Here is a 22,916-nt window from a genome sequence, read left to right as displayed (position 1 = left end):
AAAAAAAAAAAAGTGAAAAAAAGTGATTGTATCACTTTACATTTCCAATCAACACTGCATGTGAGATTCAGCTACTCTACACCTCTGCCAATAGCTGACATGGTTAAGTATTGTTAATTTTAGATATCCAATGGTTTAAAATGTGTGGTAATATCTTATTGTGATTTTAATTTGCTTTTCGCTACTAATAATTTTGCAGATTTTTCATGTTCTTACCGTCCACACCACATATCTTCTTTGAGGAAGATTCTGCTAAATCTTTTGCTCATTTATTTGCATGTTAATTATTGAGATTTGAGTGTTCTTTTTATATTCTGGATACAAGTCCTGTCTCAGATGTGTAATTTGAAAATATTTTCACCAAGTCTCTGACTTGTCACTTCTTAGTCTTTTATTATTATTATTATTATTTTTTTTTTTTTGAGACGGAGTTTCGCTCTTGTTACCCAGGCTGGAGTGCAATGGCGCGATCTCGGCTCACCGCAACCTCCACCTCTTGGGTTCAGGCAATTCTCCTGCCTCAGCCTCCTGAGTAGCTGGGATTACAGGCACGCACCACCATGCTCAGCTAATTTTTTGTATTTTTAGTAGAGACGGGGTTTCACCATGTTGACCAGGATGGTCTCGATCTCTTGACCTCGTGATCCACCCGCCTCGGCCTCCCAAAGTGCTGGGATTACAGGCTTGAGCCACCGCGCCCGGCAGTCTTTTATTATTTTTTGAGACAGGTTCACCGAAGCTGGAGCGCAGTGGCGTGATCAGGGCTCTCTGCCACCTTAACGTGGGCTCAAGCAGTCCTCCCACCTCAGCCTCCCAAGTAGCTGGGATGACAGGCACATTCCACCATGCCTGGGTAATTTTTAAATTTTTCTATAGACATGGGGTGTCACTATATTGCCCAGGGTGGTCTGAAACTCCTGGGCTCAATCCTCCCACCTTGGCCTCCCAAAGTGTTAGGATTACAGGTGTGAGCCACTGCACCTGGCCTATTTTATTTCCCAACTATTTATTTTAGAGATAGGGTCTCACTATTTTTTTATTTTTGACACGGAGTCTCACTCTGTCATGCAGGCTGGAGTGCAGTGGCACAATCTCGGCTCACTGCAACCTCTGCCTCAGGGGTTCAAGCGATTGTCCTGCCTCAGCCTCCTGAGTAGCTGGGATTACAGGCATGCACCACCATACCCGGTTAATTTTTGTATTTTTGTTTGTTTATTTGAGACAGAGTCTTGCTCTGTCGCCCAGGCTGGAGTGCAGTGGCGCGATTGCGGCTCACTGCAACCACCACCTTCCAGGTTCAAGCGATTCTCCTGCCTCAGCCCCCTGAGTAGCTGGGATTACAAATGTGTGTCACCATGCCCAGCTAATTTTTGCATTTTTAGTAGAGATGGGGTTTCACCTGTTGGCGAAGCTAGTCTCGAACTCCTGACCTCAGGTGATACACCCGCCTCGGCCTCCCAAAGTGCTGGGATTATAGGAGTGAGCCACCATGCCTTGCCATAATTTTTGTATTTTTAGTGGAGATGGGGTTTCATCGTGTTGGTCAGGCTGGTCTTGAACTCCTGACCTCATGATCTGCCTGCCTCGGCCTTCCAAAGTGCTAGGATTACAGGCATGAGCCGCCATGCCTGGCCAGAATCTCACTTTTTAGAGACAGGGTCTCACTCTGTAACCCAGGCTGGAGTGCAGAAGTGTGATCATGGCTCACTGAAGCCTTGAATTCCTGGGCTCAAGCAATCTTCCCATTCCAGCTTCCCAAGTATCCAGGACCACAGGTGTACACCACCATTCCCAGCTTTTTGTTTTTTGTTTTTTTAATGTAAAGATGGAGTTTCACTATGTTGTCCAGGCTGTTCTCAAACTCCCGGGCTCAAGCGATCTGCCAACCTTGGCCTCTCAAAGTTCTGGGATTACAGTCATGAGCTACTGCTCCCAGCTGGTTCTTTGTCTTAATGGTGTTCTAAGGTGCAAAATTTCTTTTCTTTTCTTTTTTTTTTTTTTTTTATCAAATCCAATTTGTTTTCCTCTTATGCTACTACTATAATTCTTTCCTGACACAAAATCACAAAGCTTTTCTCCCTTCATTTCAGAACTTGTATAGTTTTAAGTTCTACATTTAGTTCTATGCTTCATTTTGAGATAATTTTTGTACATGGTAACGTTGAAGTATTTGTTGTATATAGAATTTCAGCACCATTTGTTGAAGTCTATATTTTGTCCACTAAATTGCCTTTGGACACTTGTCAAAAATAGACTGTACTCATGTCTATTTCTGGGCACTATTCTGTGCCATTTATCTATTTGTCAACTTTTATATCAATACCACACAGATTACAGTAGTAGCCTTATAAATCTTAGCATAAGGGAGTGTTTAAATCCTCCAGCTTTATTCTTCTATTATTTATTTATTTAGAAATGGGATCTCACTCTACCACCCAGGCTGGAGTGTAGTGGCCCAATCACAGCTCACTGCAGCCTGGACCTCCCAGGCTCAACTGACCCTCCCACCTCAGTCTCCTGAGAAGCTGGGACCACAGGTACTCATCACTGTGCCCAGCTAATTTAATTTTAATTTTTGTAGAGATGGGGTCTCACTATGTTGCCCAGGCTAGCCACGAACTCCTGGGCTCAAGCTCAAGTGATCCTCGTCATGGCCTCCCACAGTGCTGGGATTACAGGTGTGGGCCACTGCCTGTATTTTGTATTATTTTATAAATACAAAAATACTGTGATTTTTACGTGTTGTTTTGAATATTCATATTCATTTGAAATTCACAGGAATTTCATATCATAATTTCACAGGAATTCCTGTGAATTTCATATGAATTTGAGAATCAGCTTGTCAATTTCTTTAAAAAATCTGGTCAATTTTAACAAAGATTGTGTGGAATGTACAGATCAATTTGGAGATAGTGATGTCTAACAATCTTCCAGTACATGAGCTATGTTTACATACATTTATTTAGTCTTAGCAATGTTTTAAGGTGTAGTCTACTTGTGTAACACATCTTTTGTCAGACTTATTCCCTATGTATTTCATATTATTTTATGCTATAGTCTCCTTTTATTTAGTTTTGCATTTTAAGAAATTGCTGGCTGGTTGTGGTGGTTTAAGGCTGTAATCCGAGCACTTTGGGAGGCCAAGGTGGGTGGATCACAAGGTCAAGATATTGAGACCATCCTGGCCAACATGGTGGATGGAACCCCGTTGTTACTAAAAATACAAAAATTAGCTGGGCATGGTGGTACACACCTGTAGTCCCAGCTACTTGGGAGGCTGAGGCCGGAGAATCGCTTCAACCCAGGAAGGGGAGGCTGCAGTGAACTGAGATCGCGCTATTGCACTCCAGCTTGGCAACAGAGTATTTTTGTATTTTTAGTAGAGATGGGGATTCACCATGTTGACTGGCCAATTTTTGTATTTTTATAAATACAAAATGAGTATCTGTATACATGGTGAGATGAGGTTTCACCTTCTTGGCCAGGCTAGTCTTGAACTCCTGACCTCAAGTGATCCACCCACCTCAGCCTCCCAAAGTGCCGAGATTACAGGCGTGAGCCACCAGGCTGGCCTGCGACGTTTTAGTGTAGGTGTTTACAGCTACGAATATTCCCCTGAGCACAGCTTTCGCTGCATAAGGTTTGGTATGTTGTCTTTTTGTTTTCACTCTTCTCAAAGCATTTTCTGATTTATCTTTTGATGTATTCTTTGACCCACTGGTTAAGTGTTCTATTTAATTCCATACATTTGTGAGTTTTTCAGTATGTTCATACTCTACAGTCCAGTAGTTTCACCTGTAAGTATATGCCCATTAGGTATGTGAGGAAAACTGCACCAAAGGAGACATACAGAATGTTCATTTTTTGCCTACTAATAGCCCCAAAACTTAAATGACCCAAATAATGGATAAATTGAAGCAAATCCATCTAATAAATGTCGTGAGAAAAGTGAACTACACATGAATGAATCTTACAATATAATACAGTAGTACACCCTTTTCTGTTTTTGCTTTTTGAGAGCCCAGTTATCCATAGCACACAGTACAATGAAATATTTTCAGACTATATTCAGGATTGCTGGAGGTCAGAAGCTCAATAGCAGGGCAACATAGTGAGATCCTGTCTCTACAAAAAGCAAAGAAAACCTGGGGGAAAAAAAGTACTGCGCCGGGTACGGTTAACTTACGCCTGTAATCCCAGCACTTTGGAGGCCAAGGCGGGCAAATCACCTGAGGTCGGGAGTTCAAGACCAGCCTGACCAACATGGTGAAATCCGTCTTAAAAAAAAATAAAAAATAAAAAAAATAAAGGTTTGGCACAGTGGCTCACACCTGTAGTTTCAGCACTTTGGGGAGGCCAAGGCAGGAGGATTGCTTTCAGACCAGTGTGGGCAACAGAGTGACACTTTGCCTCTGTAAAATATAAACAAAATTAGCTGGGCATAGTGAATGTGGTCCCAGCTACTCAAGAGGGTGAGGTGGGAGAATCGCTTGAGCCTGGGAGGTCAAAGCTGCAATGAGTCATGATTGTGCCACCACACTCCAGCACAGGTGACAAAGCAAGACTCTGTTCCTCCCGTCCCCCCAAAAAAGTCAACTGCAAAACAGTCTCACGCAGGTTCTTCAGGAGGTATTCCAGAGGCCCTGTTACCACAGATGACAGCTCCACATGTCGTTGGCCCTGAAGACCCTCTGGTGGAACGAGAGGAGGTGGAAGACAGTGATGATGATGATCCTGACCTTGCGGAGACTTAGGCTAATGTATGTCTTTTTTTTTTTTCTTTTTTGAGATGGAGTCTCGCTCCATTGCCATGCTGGAATGCAGTGGAACCATCCCAGCTCACTGCAACTTCCGTTTTCCAGTTTCTTTTTTTTTTTTTTTGAGACGGAGTTTCACTCATGTTACCCAGGCTGGAGTGCAATGGCGCGATCTCGGCTCACCGCAACCTCCGCCTCCTGGGTTCAGGCAATTCTCCTGCCTCAGCCTCCTGAGTAGCTGGGATTACAGGCACGCGCCACCATGCCCAGCTAATTTTTTGTATTTTTAGTAGAGACGGGGTTTCACCATGCTGACCAGGATGGTCTCAATCTCTTGACCTCGTGATCCACCCGCCTCGGCCTCCCAAAGTGCTGGGATTACAGGCTTGAGCCACCACGCCCGGCCCTGTTTTCCAGTTTCAAGCAATTCTCCTGCTTCAGCCTCACAAGTAGCTGGGACTACAGGCATGCACCAGCACACCCGGCTGATTTTTTTTTGTATTTTTAATAGAGATGGGGTTTCACCATGTTGGCCAGGATGGTCTTGATCTCTTGACCTTGTGATCTGCCCACCCCAGCCTTCAAAATGCTGGGATTACAGGCGTAAACCAGCATGCCCGGCTGTGGTTTTTAATTATTATTTTTTAAAATAATAGAGATGGTCTCACTATGTTGCTCAGGCTGGTCTTGAACTCTTGAGCTCAAGCCATCCTCCCACATCTGCCTCCCAGTGTTGGGATTACAGGTGTGAGCCCCTGTGCCCAGCCCCCATTTTTTTTTTTTTGAGACAGAGTCTCACTCTGTTGCCCAGGCTGGAGTGCAGTTGCGCGATCTCAGCTCATTGCAACCTCCACCTCCTGGGTTCAAGTGATTCTCCTGCCTCACCCTCCCCAGTAGCAGACACTACAGGCAAGTGTCACCACACTCGGCTAATTTTTTTATATTTCTAGTAGAGATGGGGTTTCACCATGTTAGCCAGCAAGGTCTCAATCTCCTGACATTGTGATCTGCCCACCTAATCCTTTAAAGTGATGGGAGGCTGGAGCCACTGCACCCGGCCCTCAGCCTCCGTCTTTTTGTTTTCTGAGATGGAGTCTCCCTCTGTCACCTAGGGGAGTGCAGTGCCACAATCTCACCTCACCGCAACCTCCGCCTCCCAGGTTCAAGCGATTCTCCTGCCTCAACCTCCTAGGTAGCTGGGATTACAGGTGCCTGCCACCACACACGGCTAAGTTTTGTATTTTTAGTAGAGGCTGGGTTTCACCATGTTGGCCAGGCTGGTTTCGAACTCCTTACTCCAAGTGATCTGCCCACCTTGGCCTCCCAAAGGGCTAGGATTACAGGTGTGAGCCATGGCACCCATCCTGTTTTTCACCTTTTGTGCTATATTTTTTCTGTATCTTTTTTTTTTTTCTTTTTTTGATAAGGAGGTTCACTCATTGCCCAGGCTGGAGTGCAATGGTGCATCTTGGCTCACCACAACCTCCACCTCCCAGGTTCAAGTAATTCTCATCTCAGCCTCCCGAGTAGCTGCGATTATAGGCATGGGCCCCCACGCCCAGCTAATTTTGTATCTTTAGTAGAGATGGGGTTTCTCCATGTTGGTGATACTGGTCTCAAACTCCCAACCTCAGGTGATCTGCCCGCCTCAGCCTCCCAAAGTGCTGGGATTACAGGCATGAACCACAGCTCCTGGCCTTTTCTGTAGCTTTTCTATGTTTACTTACCATTGTGTTACAACTGCCTTCAGTATTCAGTACAGTAACATGTTGTACAGGTTTGTAGCCTGGAGAAATTGGCTCAATATGTAGTAGGCTCTCTACCATCCAGATTTACTTAATTACACAATACACTCTACAGTGTTCATACAACAGCAAAATTGCCTAACAGTACATTTCTCAGAACATATCCCTGTAAGGCCAGGTGCAGTGGCTCACGCCTATAATTCCAGCACGCTGGGAGGCCCAGGTGGGTGGATCACTTGATGTCATGAGTTTGAGACCAGCCTGGCCAACATGGTTAAACACCGTCTCTCCTAAAAATACAAAACATTTTGTGGGCATGGTGACACACACCTGTAATCACAGCTACTCGGGAGGTGGAGGCAGAATTGCTTCAACATGGGAGGTGGAAGTTCAGTGAGCTGAGATGGTGCTATTACACGCCAGCCTGGGCGACAGTGAGACTCGGTCTCAAAAAAAAAACCCTGTAAATAACAAACATATAACTATGTTACACACTACATTAGCTGATTAAAGAGAAAAAAAATCTTGTCTCAAAAGAAGCAGAAAAAGAACTAGTAAGATCCCACATTCACTTGTGCCCCAAAACAAATAGAAGAGCAGGTGTGCTGGCTCACGCCTGTTAATCCCAGCACTTTGGGAGGCCGAGGCAGGTGGATAGCTTGAGGTCGGGAGTTCGAGACCAGCCTGGCCAGCATGGTGAAACCGTCTCTACCAAAAATACAAAAAAATTAGCTGGGTATGGTAGGGGGCACCTGCAATCCCAGCTACTTGGGAGGCTGAGGCAGGTGAATCGCTTGAACCCAAGAGGCGGAGTTCGCGGTGAGCCAGACTCCATCTTAAGGGGGAAAAAAGGCTTAGCAAGGATTCTGGATACACAATATACAAAAATCAATTGTTTCTATATTGCCAAAAAGAAAACAAACAACACTGTCAGTACCGGTCTTGCAGATACACTGCTCCCTGCCTCCCCTGGGCTTGTTCCTGGAGTAAAAAACTGCCAGGCCCTAAGCGGCTACCAAAAGTATCTGGTCCGATGCCTTCAGGTACTGGGGAGGCCTGCAGATCCTACTGTATGCCCACAAGGAGGAGGTCCTTCTCACACCTTTCACAGGCCTAGCCTGGGGCTCTGGTTCTTTCCTCTTTCCCTAGAGAGCTTTCTCGACCTTAAGGATGGCAACTTAGCAGCCCTTGCACAGGGAGAGCTTTCTGGACAGGTTCAACTTCTTGCTGCCGGCTCTCCTGGCTTCCTGTTCCTCACCCTCGCCAGTTTCAAGTTCCTACTGGCCTGGGGAGTGACTGTCTCCTCTGAACCATGTTCAGGATGTGTCTCATTGCCCACAGGGCCAAAAGTGTACTGCCAGGAGCATGGTAAGCAAACTATCTGCACTAGATAGTAGGCAGCCAGCATGTGAGTCTTTTTCATCCCCGGGGACAGCTAGGCAGGTTCAGAGGAGAGCAGAGGCAAAGGGAGAGCTTGGCCACACTGCCAAGTCCATTTCCCCCTGTGGTTTTGCTGGCGCTGCGCACCTGTGGCCGTGGCTGGCACACCTATGTACTCCCAGCGCTGACTCCCATTCAGAGGGCAAATTCTGTATCTGGGTGGACAGGGTCAAAGGGGGGCATTGCAGTGCAAGGTCTCCAGGGCGATCTTGGTCCATCCCACTCAGAGCAGCACCCCCAGCACCTCTGAGAGGCTGGCCAAGCTGGGCAGACAGCTTCTCGGTCAACTGTGCCTCTCAGAGTCGACCCTGCTCTCTCAGGAACTCCAGGCTTGGGCTTGTGGCTCTGTCCTAAGAATAGCCTTTCACATGCTTGCTGGATTTAGGACAGGCAAACTTCATGAACACACACCGATGCGAAATATACTCAACGCAAGGCAGATAAGAACCCCACAGGTTGGCAAAAAGGGGGAAAACAGACTCTAATTCCAAAGAGCAAATGAATGTGTGAAAGATATTTGGTTCAAATTAATGGTTTTATTTCCATCTTTAACACTAGCAGAGGAGTCCAAAACAGACTGATATCCATGGATATAGTTTAAATGTAACAAAGAAAAAGCTGAACTATGTACATTGAAAAAAGGAGAGATTTTTGCACACCAACCTTTTCCTAGTTTGCAGTTTCTGAATAGTAGAAACCAAACACATTAAAAAAAAAAATTTTCTTTTTACCGATTTAATTTAGGACAAAGTAATACAACTTTTATAATCAACCACTTGAGTTATCTTTAAGGATAAAACTTAAAGAAATTTAAAAATGGGTGTTACCATATTTTATTATTGGACTGGCTCCAAGGTTGCCTTGCTCCAAGTCTGGGCATCATGACGTTGCCATGACGCCCAGAAGAAAGTTAATGGCAATGATGTCCAGTCAGAGGGCAGACATGCTACACATCACGACAATGAGAGGTGAGCCTCCTGCCCTCTTCAACTCCAGGTAGAAAATTATGATTTTCATTCAAACTAACTGAGCCCAACGGTTAAAAAGTCAGAATGAAGAATAAAACAATGTTCCTTTCACATAGAGGAGGGACACTCCTTCAGCCCCATTTAAAGTGAGCTCTGTGCTGAGTTCCTGCTCCTTCAGAAGGGTAAACTGAAGGTCAGTTATTGCTAACAAAGCCAGAAGTGGCCCCTTTCCCACTCTTAAGCTGCTTCACATGAAAAGGCCGTTGGTTTGGCTTGAAGCCCTCTGAGGAAGGAGGAGTGAGGAAGAGGAGGCAGGCTGGCACTCTAAGGCCTCTCTCATTAGCCACCCCCAGGCCCTGTGCTGTCAGGGGCACTTTGCTGCCTCTTGAGAGAACCCGAGGCTCCCACACACCTGTGGAGTGAAGGAGAGGTTGTCATCTGGGTTCCTGTGCGGGGATAAGCCACTGTGTTTACCAATCAAAAACTATGTAGTCAAAAGCCCAAAGGATCCAAGCCCAACTGTCCAGAGTAGTTTCTGAAATAAATGCCATGGGGTTGGGAAGGATGAGAAAGCCAAGTCAGGTGGGCCAGGTTCTCTGAAACATGGGGCAACAGTGACTTGGGCAAAAGCCTGGAACTGAGTGGCTGATAAGGCCAAAATTACTGCCACCACCTCTCAGCATCTATGCGGGGGCAGACATTAGGCAGTGGGAACTGAGGATCTGAGGACTGGAGGGTGCGTGGTGAACACAGGATGGATTTTATCAGAAAGGAGAGGACACCCACACAAGTGCCTGCCCTATTTGACCTGCATGTCCTGTGCCAGGTGAAGGACGCTGGAGCGTGGGTAAGGTTCCTGAGAACAGCTGGTGGGCAGAAAGGGACTGGGATGGGCACTGCTCCGCAAGCAACATTAGGCCTCTGGGGGGGATGCTAATAGTGCTACATCTTGTGGACTGCTGAAAAGTAGGTAAAGAATGGCCTTTATTGCACTTTTTCCTTCTTAGAAAACAGGGGATTGCCCTGCAGAATTTCTCTTTTTGCAGAAATCACTGCAGATCAATAAGATGCAGGCAGAATCACGGCAACCTCAAGGGAAGAAGTCCAGTGACTGGTCTTTTCCAGGGCCTCAAGGGGCCACTCTTGCACCTGGGATCCTCGAGCTGGGTGAACCAGGTCTGGCTTGGTCAATGTGTGGGCAGGCAGACTGGTCAACCGGCAGACACTTGGGACAAGAGGTGGGGTGCCCGGGGAGCTGGGGCAAACTTTCCAAACAGGGAAAATTTCTTGGCAACTGTGCACGTTCTCCAACCAGACTAGAACCACAATTCCCAATTACAATGTGCCTGACTCCTCCCTTTCTCCCACCCTAGAACCGACCACCCCAGGGGAACACAGAAGACCTTGGAGGGTCCTGAGTCCAGCGCCACAGCATTAGACTGGAGATAACAAAAGGAAGGGGTTGGAAACAAAAGAGCAGTTTACATATTGGACGTTGGTTTCGACACAGTCTTTCTGAGCTCAGGAAAATGGAGGCAGATAGATACCACTGGAAAACCTGGCTGTCTGTCTGTCCATCCGTCTCTCTGAGCAGCTCTGAATACTTCATATATAAATGGGGTGGTACCGTTTGTGGTTGATCTTTTTCCTACAAGTTGGGCAAGTATTAGCATTCCTCAGGGAATCACGGAGGCACTGGCTACAGAAGACATGGCCACATTCTGTGGAAACGATGAGACGTCCATTCTGCACAATCTAGAAGGCATTAAAAATAAGAGCCTCTGAGTTTGCCCTTGTCCCAGAGCAGCCACTGTCCCCAGAGAATCCCACCCCTGTCTATGCCTAAGATGACCAATTAGAGGGAAGAGCGAGCCAGGCTGCAGCAGCAACAGGGAGGGGCTCTGGAGAGCTAACTGTGCCTGGAGCTGGAGAGCAGGAGGCAGGGGCTGCGGCATCTCAGCAGTGTGGCAGCCCAAGAGGGTTATGAGGGACCCCAGTAAACACTAGCAGCTTCCAGTTAGAGCCAGAATGGGGGACGCGAAAAGAGGATGCATTTACACCTGGAAGCTCAGGGCATACAGGGGAAGGTGAAAGTTGCAGGGTCCAAGGAGAAACTGGCACATTCTCCCCTCACAGACAGATGTGCAGCAAGGGATGGACCAGGCATGACTGCAAGTAGAGGTGTCAAATTTCACCAAAGCAGAAGATCCTGTCTCACCCAATTCTTTCACTGAAGTTTAGAAACCAGAAGCAAGGAAGATCCAGCCTGGCTTACTTACCTCTGAGTATCCATCCATGCAGATAGGACAACTGACAGTACCAGAGGGCCTAAGATCACAGTGCTTCACATTAGTTTCTCAGTAAATGCAAACATTTCATTATACCCCATAAGTGGCCTTCATGTAAGTGTCCATATCCCCTGCAAGAGTCCCGCCCCTGGCCTCCTCCGACTCTGCTTTAGCATAGGCACCCACGAGACTTTCGGGAAAGCCAACTGCCTCATGGGTATGTGGCAGGGTGAACATAAGAAAGGGGAACAAGAGAAGGTACAGACAACCTGAGCCACCCTGCCCTCCCCTGGGTCCCCACCAGCCCCAGGATCCCTGTCTGGGGCCACTGGGACTGTTTGTGCCCACCTGTTAGTGCTCACATATTCTGGTTACAGTGGGAACAACTGCATTCAGTTCCAGACCCAGTTCCAACTGTATCCAGATGCTGGACAGAAGCTTCGCCCAGCCCTTCCAGGGCCAAGGGCTCACAGATTTACTGAGAAGTATTTCTCTGCCCTGGCCCCACACCCTAGCATGGCGGCAGCAGAGCTGGGGGCATGTCGGTACCTGAGGCCTGCAGCGCCCTCATCCCTGGTGTTTCTGGGAGTGTGGGTAGTCACATACACGTCTCTGTCCCTGGACAACTCTTCATCGTCACTGCTCACCACACAGCTGTCAGCATGGTCCTGGTGTAGCCTCCTAGCATTCCTCCTTGGTCTTCTCCTTTCTAAGGTAAGAGGTCACATTTTCACATTGGAGGCTCGCTGCTCTTACCGTCCTCACCACCCCCATCATGATGCCTCTAAGACCCTCTTCCTTCCTTGCCTGGGACCCCCAGAGAGAAACTGCTGCTGTGCTCAGCTATGCCCCAGAAGGTCCTGCCCTGCTCTGGAGGCCACTGTGCTATCTTCCCAGGAGAAACCCCCCAAGCCCTGTTGTGAGCTGCTGGCCTTCTCCAAAATCTGGTGGGCCACAAGGCAGGATGTAGCTCAGTGCTCAGTGATAGGGGTGAAGTTTTTCTGGCAGGCACAAGGGGGACTGACTGTGTGGGTCTGACCACAGTGTTTGCGTTGGAATCTTCCTGCTTGGAGTGCTCCAAGCCCTTGGGTATAGTCTGGCAAGGCCTGCAGCACCTCAGCTCTCACCTATGCCAGTTTTCTCTCCAAACCCAGGGAAAAAGGAGACAAAACCACTCACCGTCAACAATCTTGTAAAAAGGAAGAGAAAAAAGAGAAACAAGCAATCAGTTTGATATAAGTGATAAATGAAGGCATTTCTTTTTTCTGATATGTGACACCCTCTGCAGAATCCTCTGGTGGGCAGCAGAGGCCCCCCCACTCTTCTCCCACCTGCAGAGAATCTGTGCACCTCTCCCAATCAAGCCCATTTCCCAGGTCACTCCACCTCCCAGCTGATAGGCTGTGCCCATCCCCACTGGGTGTTTAGTGGGGTCTTTGGGAATATGAACACAGCCAGCCACAGCCACACCATGTGCTGGCTGCAGGACCTGGGGACGATCTGAGGGCTGCAGCTTCCTCTTCTGGAAAACAGAGGCACCAGAGCCCATGTCTGACCAAGCTGTTGTGAGGATGCCATGAGGCAGTGAACATTCAGCACAGCACAGCACGGGGGCACCACGCTCTCTTGTGCTGACATGGCTCATGTCAGCAACGACCAAGGTGGAGCCTTGATGTGGAGGAGGATTTGCATTGCTCAGCAGGTTGTTACAAATAACTAACAAAGAAAAGCAGGCTATGCATGGACCAATGGGTGTGACAGACACCAAGGACTGAGATCAACCCAATTCTGTGTCCTGGGGGCCTAAGAATAAACAAGACTAAAAACTTGACAAGCCCCTCACCTGCCAGCTCAGAACTTACATTTAGACGATTTCTGCTCCAACAATTTCAAACTTGGTTCCTCCTGCCTTCTGGCAAAGCGCTCTTACCCATCTAGGGAGGCCAGTAGAACACCCTTTCCCTCTTGCTCAGCATGTAGGAGGGACTGCTTCAGGAAGGTTCTCACTGCCTAAGCCCTACTGCTCACCCCACTCGCCTGTCCCCTGGCAGGACATCCTGCCCCACAGTGTTAAGAAGCTCTCATCCTCTACTCTGACTCCCGTGTAGCCAGGATCCTGGATGTGAATTGGGTACCCTCAATCAGACACACTTGTGCTACTGGCAGGGCAGGAGTGGAGGCTGATTTGGGCTGCCATGGATGCTGGCACTGGCAGGCAGAACTGCATCAAGAAGAAATAGTTCTGGAACAGGCTGCTATGTCTCGAGCCCAGGCCTCTCCTCCCTAGAAAGGATCTGCAATAGTATCTACCTGAGCCCAAAGATGTTAGTGCAGGCGGTAGGCCCCGCCTCCAGACCATCTTGGAGCAGACATAGCAGCTCCCTAGGTGGGTCAATGCTTTGAGGTCAAGAGTTATTCCTGGAGACCCAACCCAGTGATTGCTCATTTAGGATTCTCCTTCCATGTTAAAATCCACTAAGCTTAGGAGTAATTAGACTGGATTTTCCCAAATGGCATCCTGACATACACAAATGGCCATGCAGGCAGGATGCAGGCCTGAGTATAAAGGTCTTTGATTTGTGGTAAGAATATAATCCACACGCATGGAGCCACTTAAAAGTGTTCCCCTTGACTCTCAGAGGAGACTGCAGAAGGTGACAAATCTGGGGACAGTCAGCCTCATCATCAGGACCAATCTTAGCAGGGCTGGCACAATGTACTGTCCACATGAAATCTAGAAAAAGAGGATCTGGTAACAGTTCTGGCCCTTGGAAAAAGCCCTGGATTTAGCTGGGAGCAGAAGGAAATTCTTCTGGGTAGAAATGGCCTCAGCTTTCTACAGCTCCAATATGCCCCTACCCTCTGCCAAGATGGCCCATTAATTAGGTATGGACACCTGGAAGGAGTATGACACCCCCCCCTGGCCCCCAGCAATGAGAGTGTGCATACTGAGTATGGTCTCCTGTGAGTCATACCCTGTTTCCCCCTTGGGAGGTGCAAACTTAAGCCTGTCCTGAGCACGGGGCCCAGGGGTTGCTGGCAAACAGCAGGTGATACACACACAACTACTGTGCTATAAGAACAGGGTGGCCAGAATGTTTCCTCACTGGTAACAATTCTGACTGTGTCTATTTTCAATGAGAGAAAAACAGCTTACAGATGAGGCTTCAGTGTAAGAATGATACCACGGGCCAGGCGCAGTGGCTCACACCTGCAATCCCAGCACTTTGGGAGGGTGAGGCAGGCAGATCACTTGAGGTCAGGAGTTCAAGACTAGCCTGGCCAACATGGTGAAACCCTGTCTCTACTAAAAAAAGAATACAAAAATTAGCTGGGCGTGCTGGCAAGTGCCTGTAATACCAGCTACTCAGGAGGCTGAGGTAGGAGAATCTCTTGAACCTGGGAGGCAGAGGTTGCAGTGAGCCAAGATCGCACCGCTACACTCCAGTACAGTCTGGGTGACAGAGTGAGACTCCGTCTGAAAACAACAACAAAAACAATTAAAAAAAAAAAAAAAAAAAAACCTAAAACTAAATATGGCTGGGTGCAGTGGCTGACACCCAGGTGTGGCAAGGTCAGGTCACACAGATCTACTTCATGGGCAACAAAGCTATAACATGATTTTCTTGAAATAGTTTTCAGTTTGGGTTCTCGTCACTAAATGCATGAGCTTCTTTTGCTATTGTTTTTTTCCTTTTTAAAAATTTATTTATTTTTTTGAGATGGAGTCTCACACTATCGCCCAGGCTGGAGTACAGTGGTGTGATCTTGGCTCACTGCAATCTCTGTCTCCTGGATTCAAGCAATTCTCCTGTCTCAGCCTCTCGAGTAGCTGGGATTACAGGCGCACACCACCACACCCAGCTAATTTTTTTTTTTGCATTTTTAGTAGAGACTGAGTTTCACCATGTTGACCAGGATGGTCTCAATCTCTTGACCTCATGATCTGTCCATCTCAGCCTCCCAAAGTGCTGGGATTACAGTAGTGAGCTACCACGCCTGGCCGTTTTTTCCTTTTTAAAAGTTTGATTCCACAAGATGTCTGAACTTCTTTAGCATAAGTTATAATGCTGACTTGTAGTCTGTGACCAAGGCTGTCAGATGCTGGCACTGGCCAGGGACCCACACCAAAGAAACAGCCGACTCTCACACTCCCAACACTTACCACAACAGAGTCATTGTGAGTCAAGTCAACAACGACGGGCTCTAAAGATTCACAGGTGAGGTCCACAATTTCATCTCCAGCTTCAATAGAAAGTATTTCAACAAGCATTAAGAAGAAAGTAAGGCTGTATCCCTCTACACTTTAGTATGACTGCAAATGTACTACAGGCTTACCCCAAACTAAACTAATCCTGAAGTACACACTGCAAAGAGCACCAGGACCAACATCTCCTGCAGGAGTAAAGGCCAGTAAACACACTTCCAGAATTCTGCTCCAAGAGGGGATGGATGGTTTTGACAAATGTACCAAGGGGGTATGAGTGCACATGTGCACACCTCTATTCCACAGCATCCCAATTCCACACAGCTATGCCTCTGTGCCCACCTGGGAGAAGGCACCATGCATGCTCAGCCCCAGGCCTTTCTCTTTGGGATAGACTGGCCTGAAACCTCTGCTACTCCCAGCAGCGGAAGCAGATCACTCTCACTTGGCCCAGAGACCTAGTCAGGCTTAGCTTAATAACTTTGTCGGTTTATCTGGGGCAAACTTTTTTATCTCCATTTCTCTCTCAAGTGTCTCCCTACTTGGATGGAGAAGAACAGTGGTATTTATTGGTCCCTAGAACCTCAACACACAAAATGGGTTGCATCTGTTGTGAAGCTTGCCTTTCAGCCCTAGGGTACACTGTGATGTCTACATGAACTCAGGATGAAGGTAAGAAGGACATGGACCAAACAGTTAACGTACAACTTCCATTTATGTAAAGTAAAAAATGACAACCATTTTTGTTTCTGATTATTAACATTAAAAAGCAATAAATGGGCCGGGTGTGGTGGCTCACACCTGTAATCCCAGCACTTTGGGAGGCCAGGTGGGAGGATCACTTGAGGTCAGGAGTTCGAGACCAGCCTGGCCAACATGGTGAAACCCCATCTTAAAAAAAAAAAAAAAAAATTAGCAGATCGGAAAAAGGCAATCAATGAAGTTAAGATTTTTAGAAGTAGTAGTGGTGTAATATTTGAGCAAAGTGTCTTGTAATGCATTTAACATATCTTTTTATTTTTTGAGAGGGAGTCTTGCTCTGTCCTAAAGACTGTGGCACGATCTCAGCTGACTGCAACCTTCACCTCCTGGGTTCAAGCGATTCTCCTGCCTCAGCCTCCACAGTAGTTGAGACTACATGTGCCCACCACCACGCCCGGCTAATTTTTTTTTTTTTAAGTAGAGACAAGGTTTCACCATATTGGCCAGGCCGGTCTCGAACTCCTGACTTCAGATGATCCACCCACCTCGGCCTCCCACAGTGCTGGGATTACAGGTGTGAGCCACTGTGCCTGGCCTACGTACCTTAACTTCTTTTGTTTCCCTTTGAGGCGGGGTCTTGCTGTTGCCCGGGCTGGAGTGCAGTGGCATGGTCACAGCTCACTGCAGCTTCAAAGTTCCAGGCTTGTGTGATCCTCCCACCTCAGCCTCCCACATCTGGCTAGTTTTTTTATTTTTCTTGCTATGTTGTTGTCCAAGCTGGTCTGGAACTCCTGAGCTCAAGCAATCTGGCCAATCTGTTTTATTTTCTTGTATCACAAAGTTTCACAAGAATAAAAACCATGATAATCTTAGATGTACAATATAATTTATATAAAGACCACCGCATTCTTTATTAAAAAGAAGGGCTGTCCAACAGTCCATATACTGATATACAATAATTTACTGAACCCTTCTCTTTCTGGTGAACACAACTCTGAGCTCTTACAAAAACAGTGCTCTAATGGGCAGCCCTAGGCACACACCCTTGCACAGGGGTGAGACTGCCTTGAGGATAACGCATACCACGCTGAAAAGCAGCTGGTTCCTTTCTGGTCTAGAGACAGAGTCCTAGCCTCTAGTGAAATAAGTCGAAGCATTTAAGAACCCACTTGTAGATGTGAAACTCAGAGAGCACAGAGAACTTTACTACTCTTGGGGGGGGGGGCGCCCATTTTGCACTACGTTGTTTCTCTTTAAAATGCCAGCTTGCAGGTATCCCAGTTATAAAAACAATATAGGCAGGTCAAAGGCACTTAACTCAGGCTGGCCATCAAGCACTTCTTGAGCAGGCAGAAAGGGGAAATCCAATCTGTCCTCTAAGTTCCAACACAGGGAGCTCTGTGGACAGATTTACCTTCTTGGGTGATTTTATGTCTTAATGAAAAACAGAAGAGGAAAGCCAAGTACTTTACAAGGTCAAGTGAATTGGGAGATGCGATTTCAAATAGAAAAGGTGGGCCATCTCATTTGCACTGCAGATTTTTCCTTTTCCTTTTTATTTACTTATTTATTTTTGAGACGGACTCTCGCTCCATCGCCAGGCTGGAGTGCAGTGGCACAACCTCAGCTCACTGCAACCTCCGCCTCCCGGGTTCAAGCAATTCTCCTGCCTCAGCTTCCCGAGTAGCTGGGACTACAGGCACACGCCACTACACCCAGCTAATTTTTGTATTTTTAGTAGAGACGGGGTTTCACCATGTTGGCCAGGATGGTCTCGATCTCTTGACCTCGTGATCCAATGCGCCCGGCAAATTTTTCTTTTTTTAAGATGGGCCGCTGAGTTGTAAATGGTGAGTGTGAGACTGCATAAGCCTTCTAAAGACACTGAAAGCAACTTCTAATAGCTCACCCTGCTACAGTGTTACCTCTCCACCTTAACACCCCACAGTTGTAGTGCCCCTGGCAATCTTACCAGTTTCCACAAGTTCTATGGGTTCTGCTTCCAAGGAAATCTCCGGGGTGGAGGCTGCTTCCCGAGTTCGCTTCTGGGCTTGTCTAGAATTTATTGTTCCACCACGACGCTTTCTCTGAGTAGCAAGGAGGAAAAAATAGTCACATGACCACCAGAATGTCAGGGTTTCAGGAAGAGCTAAAAGGGCAACACTAGAAACAGTTCAACTCAGTAAGAAGCCAGTGAGTAGACTTGAAGTTAGAGCTCCTTTCAAAACTTGAGATTCCAGAATACTGAATGCTTACAGAGAGAGAAAATCATCCAAAACATACAATGAGTAGAAATTCTAGAAAGTAAAACTTCTGTTATATCAAACTATCAGCAGGTCAAAAGGGACATGATGCATCCCTTTACAAAAGCTTGGTAGTGGATGCCCTGGCCAAAAGGCTGGAAACCTTTCCCTTTAACCAAAAGTTATCAATTTCTCTTCCTTGACTTTGTGTTCAGCCTTATTAAGCCCTTTTTGTTTCTTAAAGAACTTCAAGTTTTCTGAGTTTCTATACCTTGTGGAAAGCTTATCTTTCCTTGGGAAATGTGGCCTTGAACCTTTCAGGATATTATCAAGTGTGATTCACACCAGACAATCATTTCCCACAAAGAACTCAAAGAACCAAAGCTTTTTCAAGCCTGTTCCCAGTGGCTGCCCAAGAGCCATGTCTTCCAGAAGGCTTGTCTTCCAGGCTTTCAACTGGTGGATCTACAAATGACACTGACCAGCCTTTCTTCCACATCCTTAGGGCTGCTGGTTTGCCAATATGCTCCAGCATTTCTGGTCTGGCTGGTTCCAAAAGATGAGCTGAGAACATCCTCTACCTTCATCAGGGGACAGGCCTTCCCAACAGAGCCTGTCGCCTTGTTATTCCCACTGTGTGTTTCCGTGCTGTTCTCCCCTCTGCCCTGTCCTGCTCTCCTTTGCACCTGACCACCTGGGACAGGTACTGCACTACTAAGTCTCAAGTTCCTCACCAGTACCAGCCTTGCACAGCTGTTATAAGGACTAAATAAGATCATTATACAAAGTACTGTGCAGAGATGGATGATGCCACTAATGACCCAATTCCTTAGCCTTACTGGGGTCATTCTGACCCAGGAAACTCTGAAAGGACCAGATACTGAAGGTGAGATTCATATAAGACCCAGGAACACGCACCACACAGCCAAGCCTTTGCTAGGCAACAGGGCTAAGCCTAATTCTTTGTGTTCCAATGCTACTCTATCAAATGACAGCTTGAGATATTTTGGAAATGAAGCTGGGTATAGCAACTTCTCATGGACTAAGGAGCACAGAACCAGCCTCAGGAGGGCCCAGCGGCCAAGTGACAGCAGCAGCTCAAAGTGAGCAGCTGCTCTTTGCCTCAAGGGAGCTGACACTAACCTCAGGGGAGTTCTACTGCCCAGTGCTTTAAGGGTTTCTCCAGCAGCCACCAGGTTACTTAGGACTCTTTGTATTTACCCGCTTCTCTTTGACAACGTCCTTGTAGCCTCCTTTCCTTGCAGCAGACCAAGTCTGTCTTACTAGACACTGCTAAGGAGATCTTCATGCCCTACACGGCTACCTGTGTGGTTTCTGGGTCCCATGGAGGGAGCCAAAAAGGCAGCCATGGGTCCTGGACCCTAAATCTTCTTGCATGGGTAATTAAAGGAATGTCCCCACCCCTCCCTAACCCCAGGAATCCTCTTTCCTGTCTGTTCCTCCATGCCTTTCACCAGAGCTTCTTCCCTACCTGGAGTGCCCATCCCTCCCTTTCTTCACTTGGCCAATTCTTGCACAGCTTTCCAGAATCCACTTAAATGTCACGGCCCTCCTGAGGACATTCTTCACCCTCCCATTCTACTGTCTCTGAGCCTCCTCCTCCCAAATAGCTTCTCTGTACCACTCAGGACAGGCTCAGTAAGTCCAGGAATATTTGCAGAGCTCTCCCCTCTTGCCCTCCCATAATTCTGCTCATGACTCTCCTCCTTTTAACTAGCAGGGCCCTCCAAGGTCTGTAGCTTCTAGTGGAAACTGACCATCTAATCACAACCACACCATAATTTCAGGAATTTTAACCAATTTCTTCACGCACACTTATAAAAGGCTACATTCTTTTGCCTGTTCTAATCCACCCTAGGCAGAGATGGGGCTTCAGAGGTAAGGCTTAGAACATCCATCTCCCTACAGGTGAGCTACGTGGTAATCTGCAGGTGAAGCACCAAGGTGGGAGGGAGGTCAGAGAAACAGGCTTTTTTGTGTATCACATCAAAAGTGGGCCTTGGAGCACAATGGGGGCCAGGCATGGTCTGGAAGTAACAGAAGAGGGTGAGGACCCAAAGGGGTCAGAGGTTGAGAGCAGCATTTCCATCACCGTTCCTTCTTAGAACTGTTTGTTCAGCCCCATCCTGCCCCCACCATCCATCTTTCCGTACCATTCACAGCACCTCTGGAGCACTGCAAGACATTAGCAGGCTATTTCAAATCTGGTCTGTCTGATACGGAATTCAGGATCTCAGAAAACATTTGTTTTGAGTTTAGATCATTTGATCAACCTTGCAGAGGGAACTTTGTCAGTAGAGAATAAACTGGGACAGGGGGACTTTCAGGCAATCTCCTCTAGAGCTAAAGGGGTTCCAGGTGACACCTGAGTTACACCACACCAGAGGTGCCTCACAGATGTGATAAAAGCTCTAGACAGTCTGGGTATGGTCACTCACTTTGGGAGCCCGGGTGGGAGGTCTGCTTGAAGCCAGGGGTTCAAGATCAGCCTGGGCAATAAGGCAAGACTCCATGCCTACAATTTTTTTTTTTCTGAGACAAAGTCTTACTCTGTTGCCAGGCTGGGGTGCTGTAGCGTGATCTTGGCTCAATGCAACCGCCGCCTCCCGGGTTTAAACAATTCTCCTGCCTCAGCCTCCTGAGTAGCTAGGACTATAGGCGTGCACCACCACACCCAGCTAATTTTTGTATTTTTAGTAGAGGCGGGGTTTCACCATGTTGGCCAGGATGGTCTCAATCTCTTGACCTCGTGATCTGCCCACCTGGGCCTCCCAAAGTGTTGGCATAACAAGCGTGAGCCACCGCGCCCAGTTTTTTTTTTTTTTTTTTTGCCAAGCACAGTGCATGCCTATGATCCCAGATACTTAGGACGCTGAAGTGAAAGGGTTGCTTGACTTCAGGAGTTGGAGATTGCAGTGAGCTATTATCACACTGCTGCACTCCAGCCTGGGCAACACTGTAAGCCCCTGGCTCAAAAGACAAACAAAAGCTCTACACAGTAATTATGACGAATCAACTTGGGTCACTGAATCTAAGAAACTTTTCACTATGGATTACTACTATCATGCTCACACTGAGCCAAGAACGTCACAGGGAAATAAAGTAGAAGGGAAAACTGAAAACGGGGTTGCAAATACTTTTATTTATTTACTTTGTAGAGACAGGGTCTCACTCTGTCATCCAGGCCGGAGTGCAGTGCGTGTGATCATAGCTCACTCTAGCCTTGAACTCTTGGCATTAAGGAATCTTTCTGCCTCAGCCTCCCAAGTACCTGGGGCTAATTAAAAAAGAAAAAAAAATTTCCTCCTGGGCACTCTAGGAACAAAAAAAAAAAGAAAGAAAAGAAAAAAAATTTTTTTTTTTTTTTTTTGGTAGAGATGGAGTTTCCCTATGTTGCCTTCACTGGTCTTGAACTCTTAGGCTCAAGTGATCTTATTGTCTCAACCCCTTCAAGTATTGGGATTACAGCTGTAAGCAACCATGCCCAGTCTACAAATAATTTTTAAAACCAACAAGTCAAACGGCCTGGTCCAGTGGCTCACATCTGTAATCCCAGCACTTTGGGAGGCTGAGGTGGGCGGATCACAAGGTCACGAGTTCAACACCAGCCTGACCAATGGACAACCAGTTGAACCCTGGAGGAAGAGGTTGCAGGGAGCTGAGATAGCACCACTGCACTCCAGCCTAGGCAAAAAACAAAACAACCAAACCCAAAAAGTTTAGTATTTCTATGTTACTGACAATTGCTCGGAAGGCCTGAGACTTTCAAACCCTAAGCTACTCCTTCTCAGAGTTCTGTCTTGAGGACACTGCCCTTTACGACTGGAATTTAGCTCAATAAGTAACCTGATGTAACTACCAGAAAGATTCTATACATAGTCCTTCAAGAACTAGGTTACTTAGAAGTGCCATTATGAAACTCACTTTCATTAACGTGCTACAAGCAAGACGGTAGTTAGCCCTAAAAAAATTAAAAATTCAAGAGCTGGTAAAACTTACTGTACTCATTGTGCTCTTTGGTGCCAATGTACAGAAAAGGAAGTGATCTATGCCAAGGTTTGCAGGGAAGTCAAGTGTTCTCAACCTTTCATGCCCTCTGATTACTCATCTGGCTTGCAGAAGAATTTGGATCTGGGCAGATTTCCAGTATTTTCAAGTCCTGAAAAACAGAGATATCAATAAGATCAATGCTGCCACTTACATCACTGATAACAAAGCTCTGTTCAATAATGTACTGGTCCTTTCTGTTACTAGGTTCTTTGTGGAATATTTTACGTAATGACATCCTTAATTCTATATTTATCTCAGGAAGTAAGCATTATTGTCACGTACAGGACTTCCTGATCTCAAAGCCCGTGGCTGTAATGGTTATGCCACCTCCTACCCTTCTTTCCAGCTCCTGCCATCCTGGCAAGGTACTGTGCTAAGTGCTGGGAAGAGGCAAAAGTCAGCACTTCCACACATGGCCACACCAAACCCTCAGCAAAGGGGAGGGAAGGGACCGAGCTTCTGAGCCAAGCAGAGCCCAGAGCCTCAGGCTCTTCC

The 22,916-nt window shown here is 47.0% G+C and overlaps 1 protein-coding gene across 2 annotated transcripts in view; it reads right to left on the bottom strand.

Moving 5' to 3' along the window:
- Window positions 1–10,038: 10,038 nt before the first annotated feature.
- Window positions 10,039–22,916, bottom strand: part of RNF4 (ring finger protein 4) — a 33,032-nt gene continuing 20,154 nt past the window's right edge. For both annotated transcript variants that reach the window (XM_032253965.1, XM_032253966.1), the window contains exons 2-8: window positions 22,371–22,530; window positions 18,080–18,194; window positions 15,364–15,443; window positions 12,378–12,387; window positions 11,748–11,907; window positions 11,190–11,238; window positions 10,039–10,665 (exon numbers count right to left, since the gene is read on the bottom strand). In XM_032253965.1, coding sequence (XP_032109856.1) covers window positions 10,516–10,665; window positions 11,190–11,238; window positions 11,748–11,907; window positions 12,378–12,387; window positions 15,364–15,443; window positions 18,080–18,194; window positions 22,371–22,379 — 573 coding nt within the window. In that variant the 5' untranslated portion in view covers window positions 22,380–22,530 and the 3' untranslated portion in view covers window positions 10,039–10,515. The remainder of the gene's footprint in view (window positions 10,666–11,189; window positions 11,239–11,747; window positions 11,908–12,377; window positions 12,388–15,363; window positions 15,444–18,079; window positions 18,195–22,370; window positions 22,531–22,916) is intronic.

The sequence above is a fragment of the Sapajus apella genome, unplaced genomic scaffold (assembly GCF_009761245.1).
Source record: "Sapajus apella isolate SASKATOON/1434 unplaced genomic scaffold, GSC_monkey_1.0 scaffold85, whole genome shotgun sequence".
Lineage (NCBI taxonomy): Eukaryota > Metazoa > Chordata > Mammalia > Primates > Cebidae > Sapajus > Sapajus apella.
The sequence above is the reverse complement of the archived record's forward strand: the minus strand, read 5'-3'. Positions and strand labels throughout refer to the sequence as shown.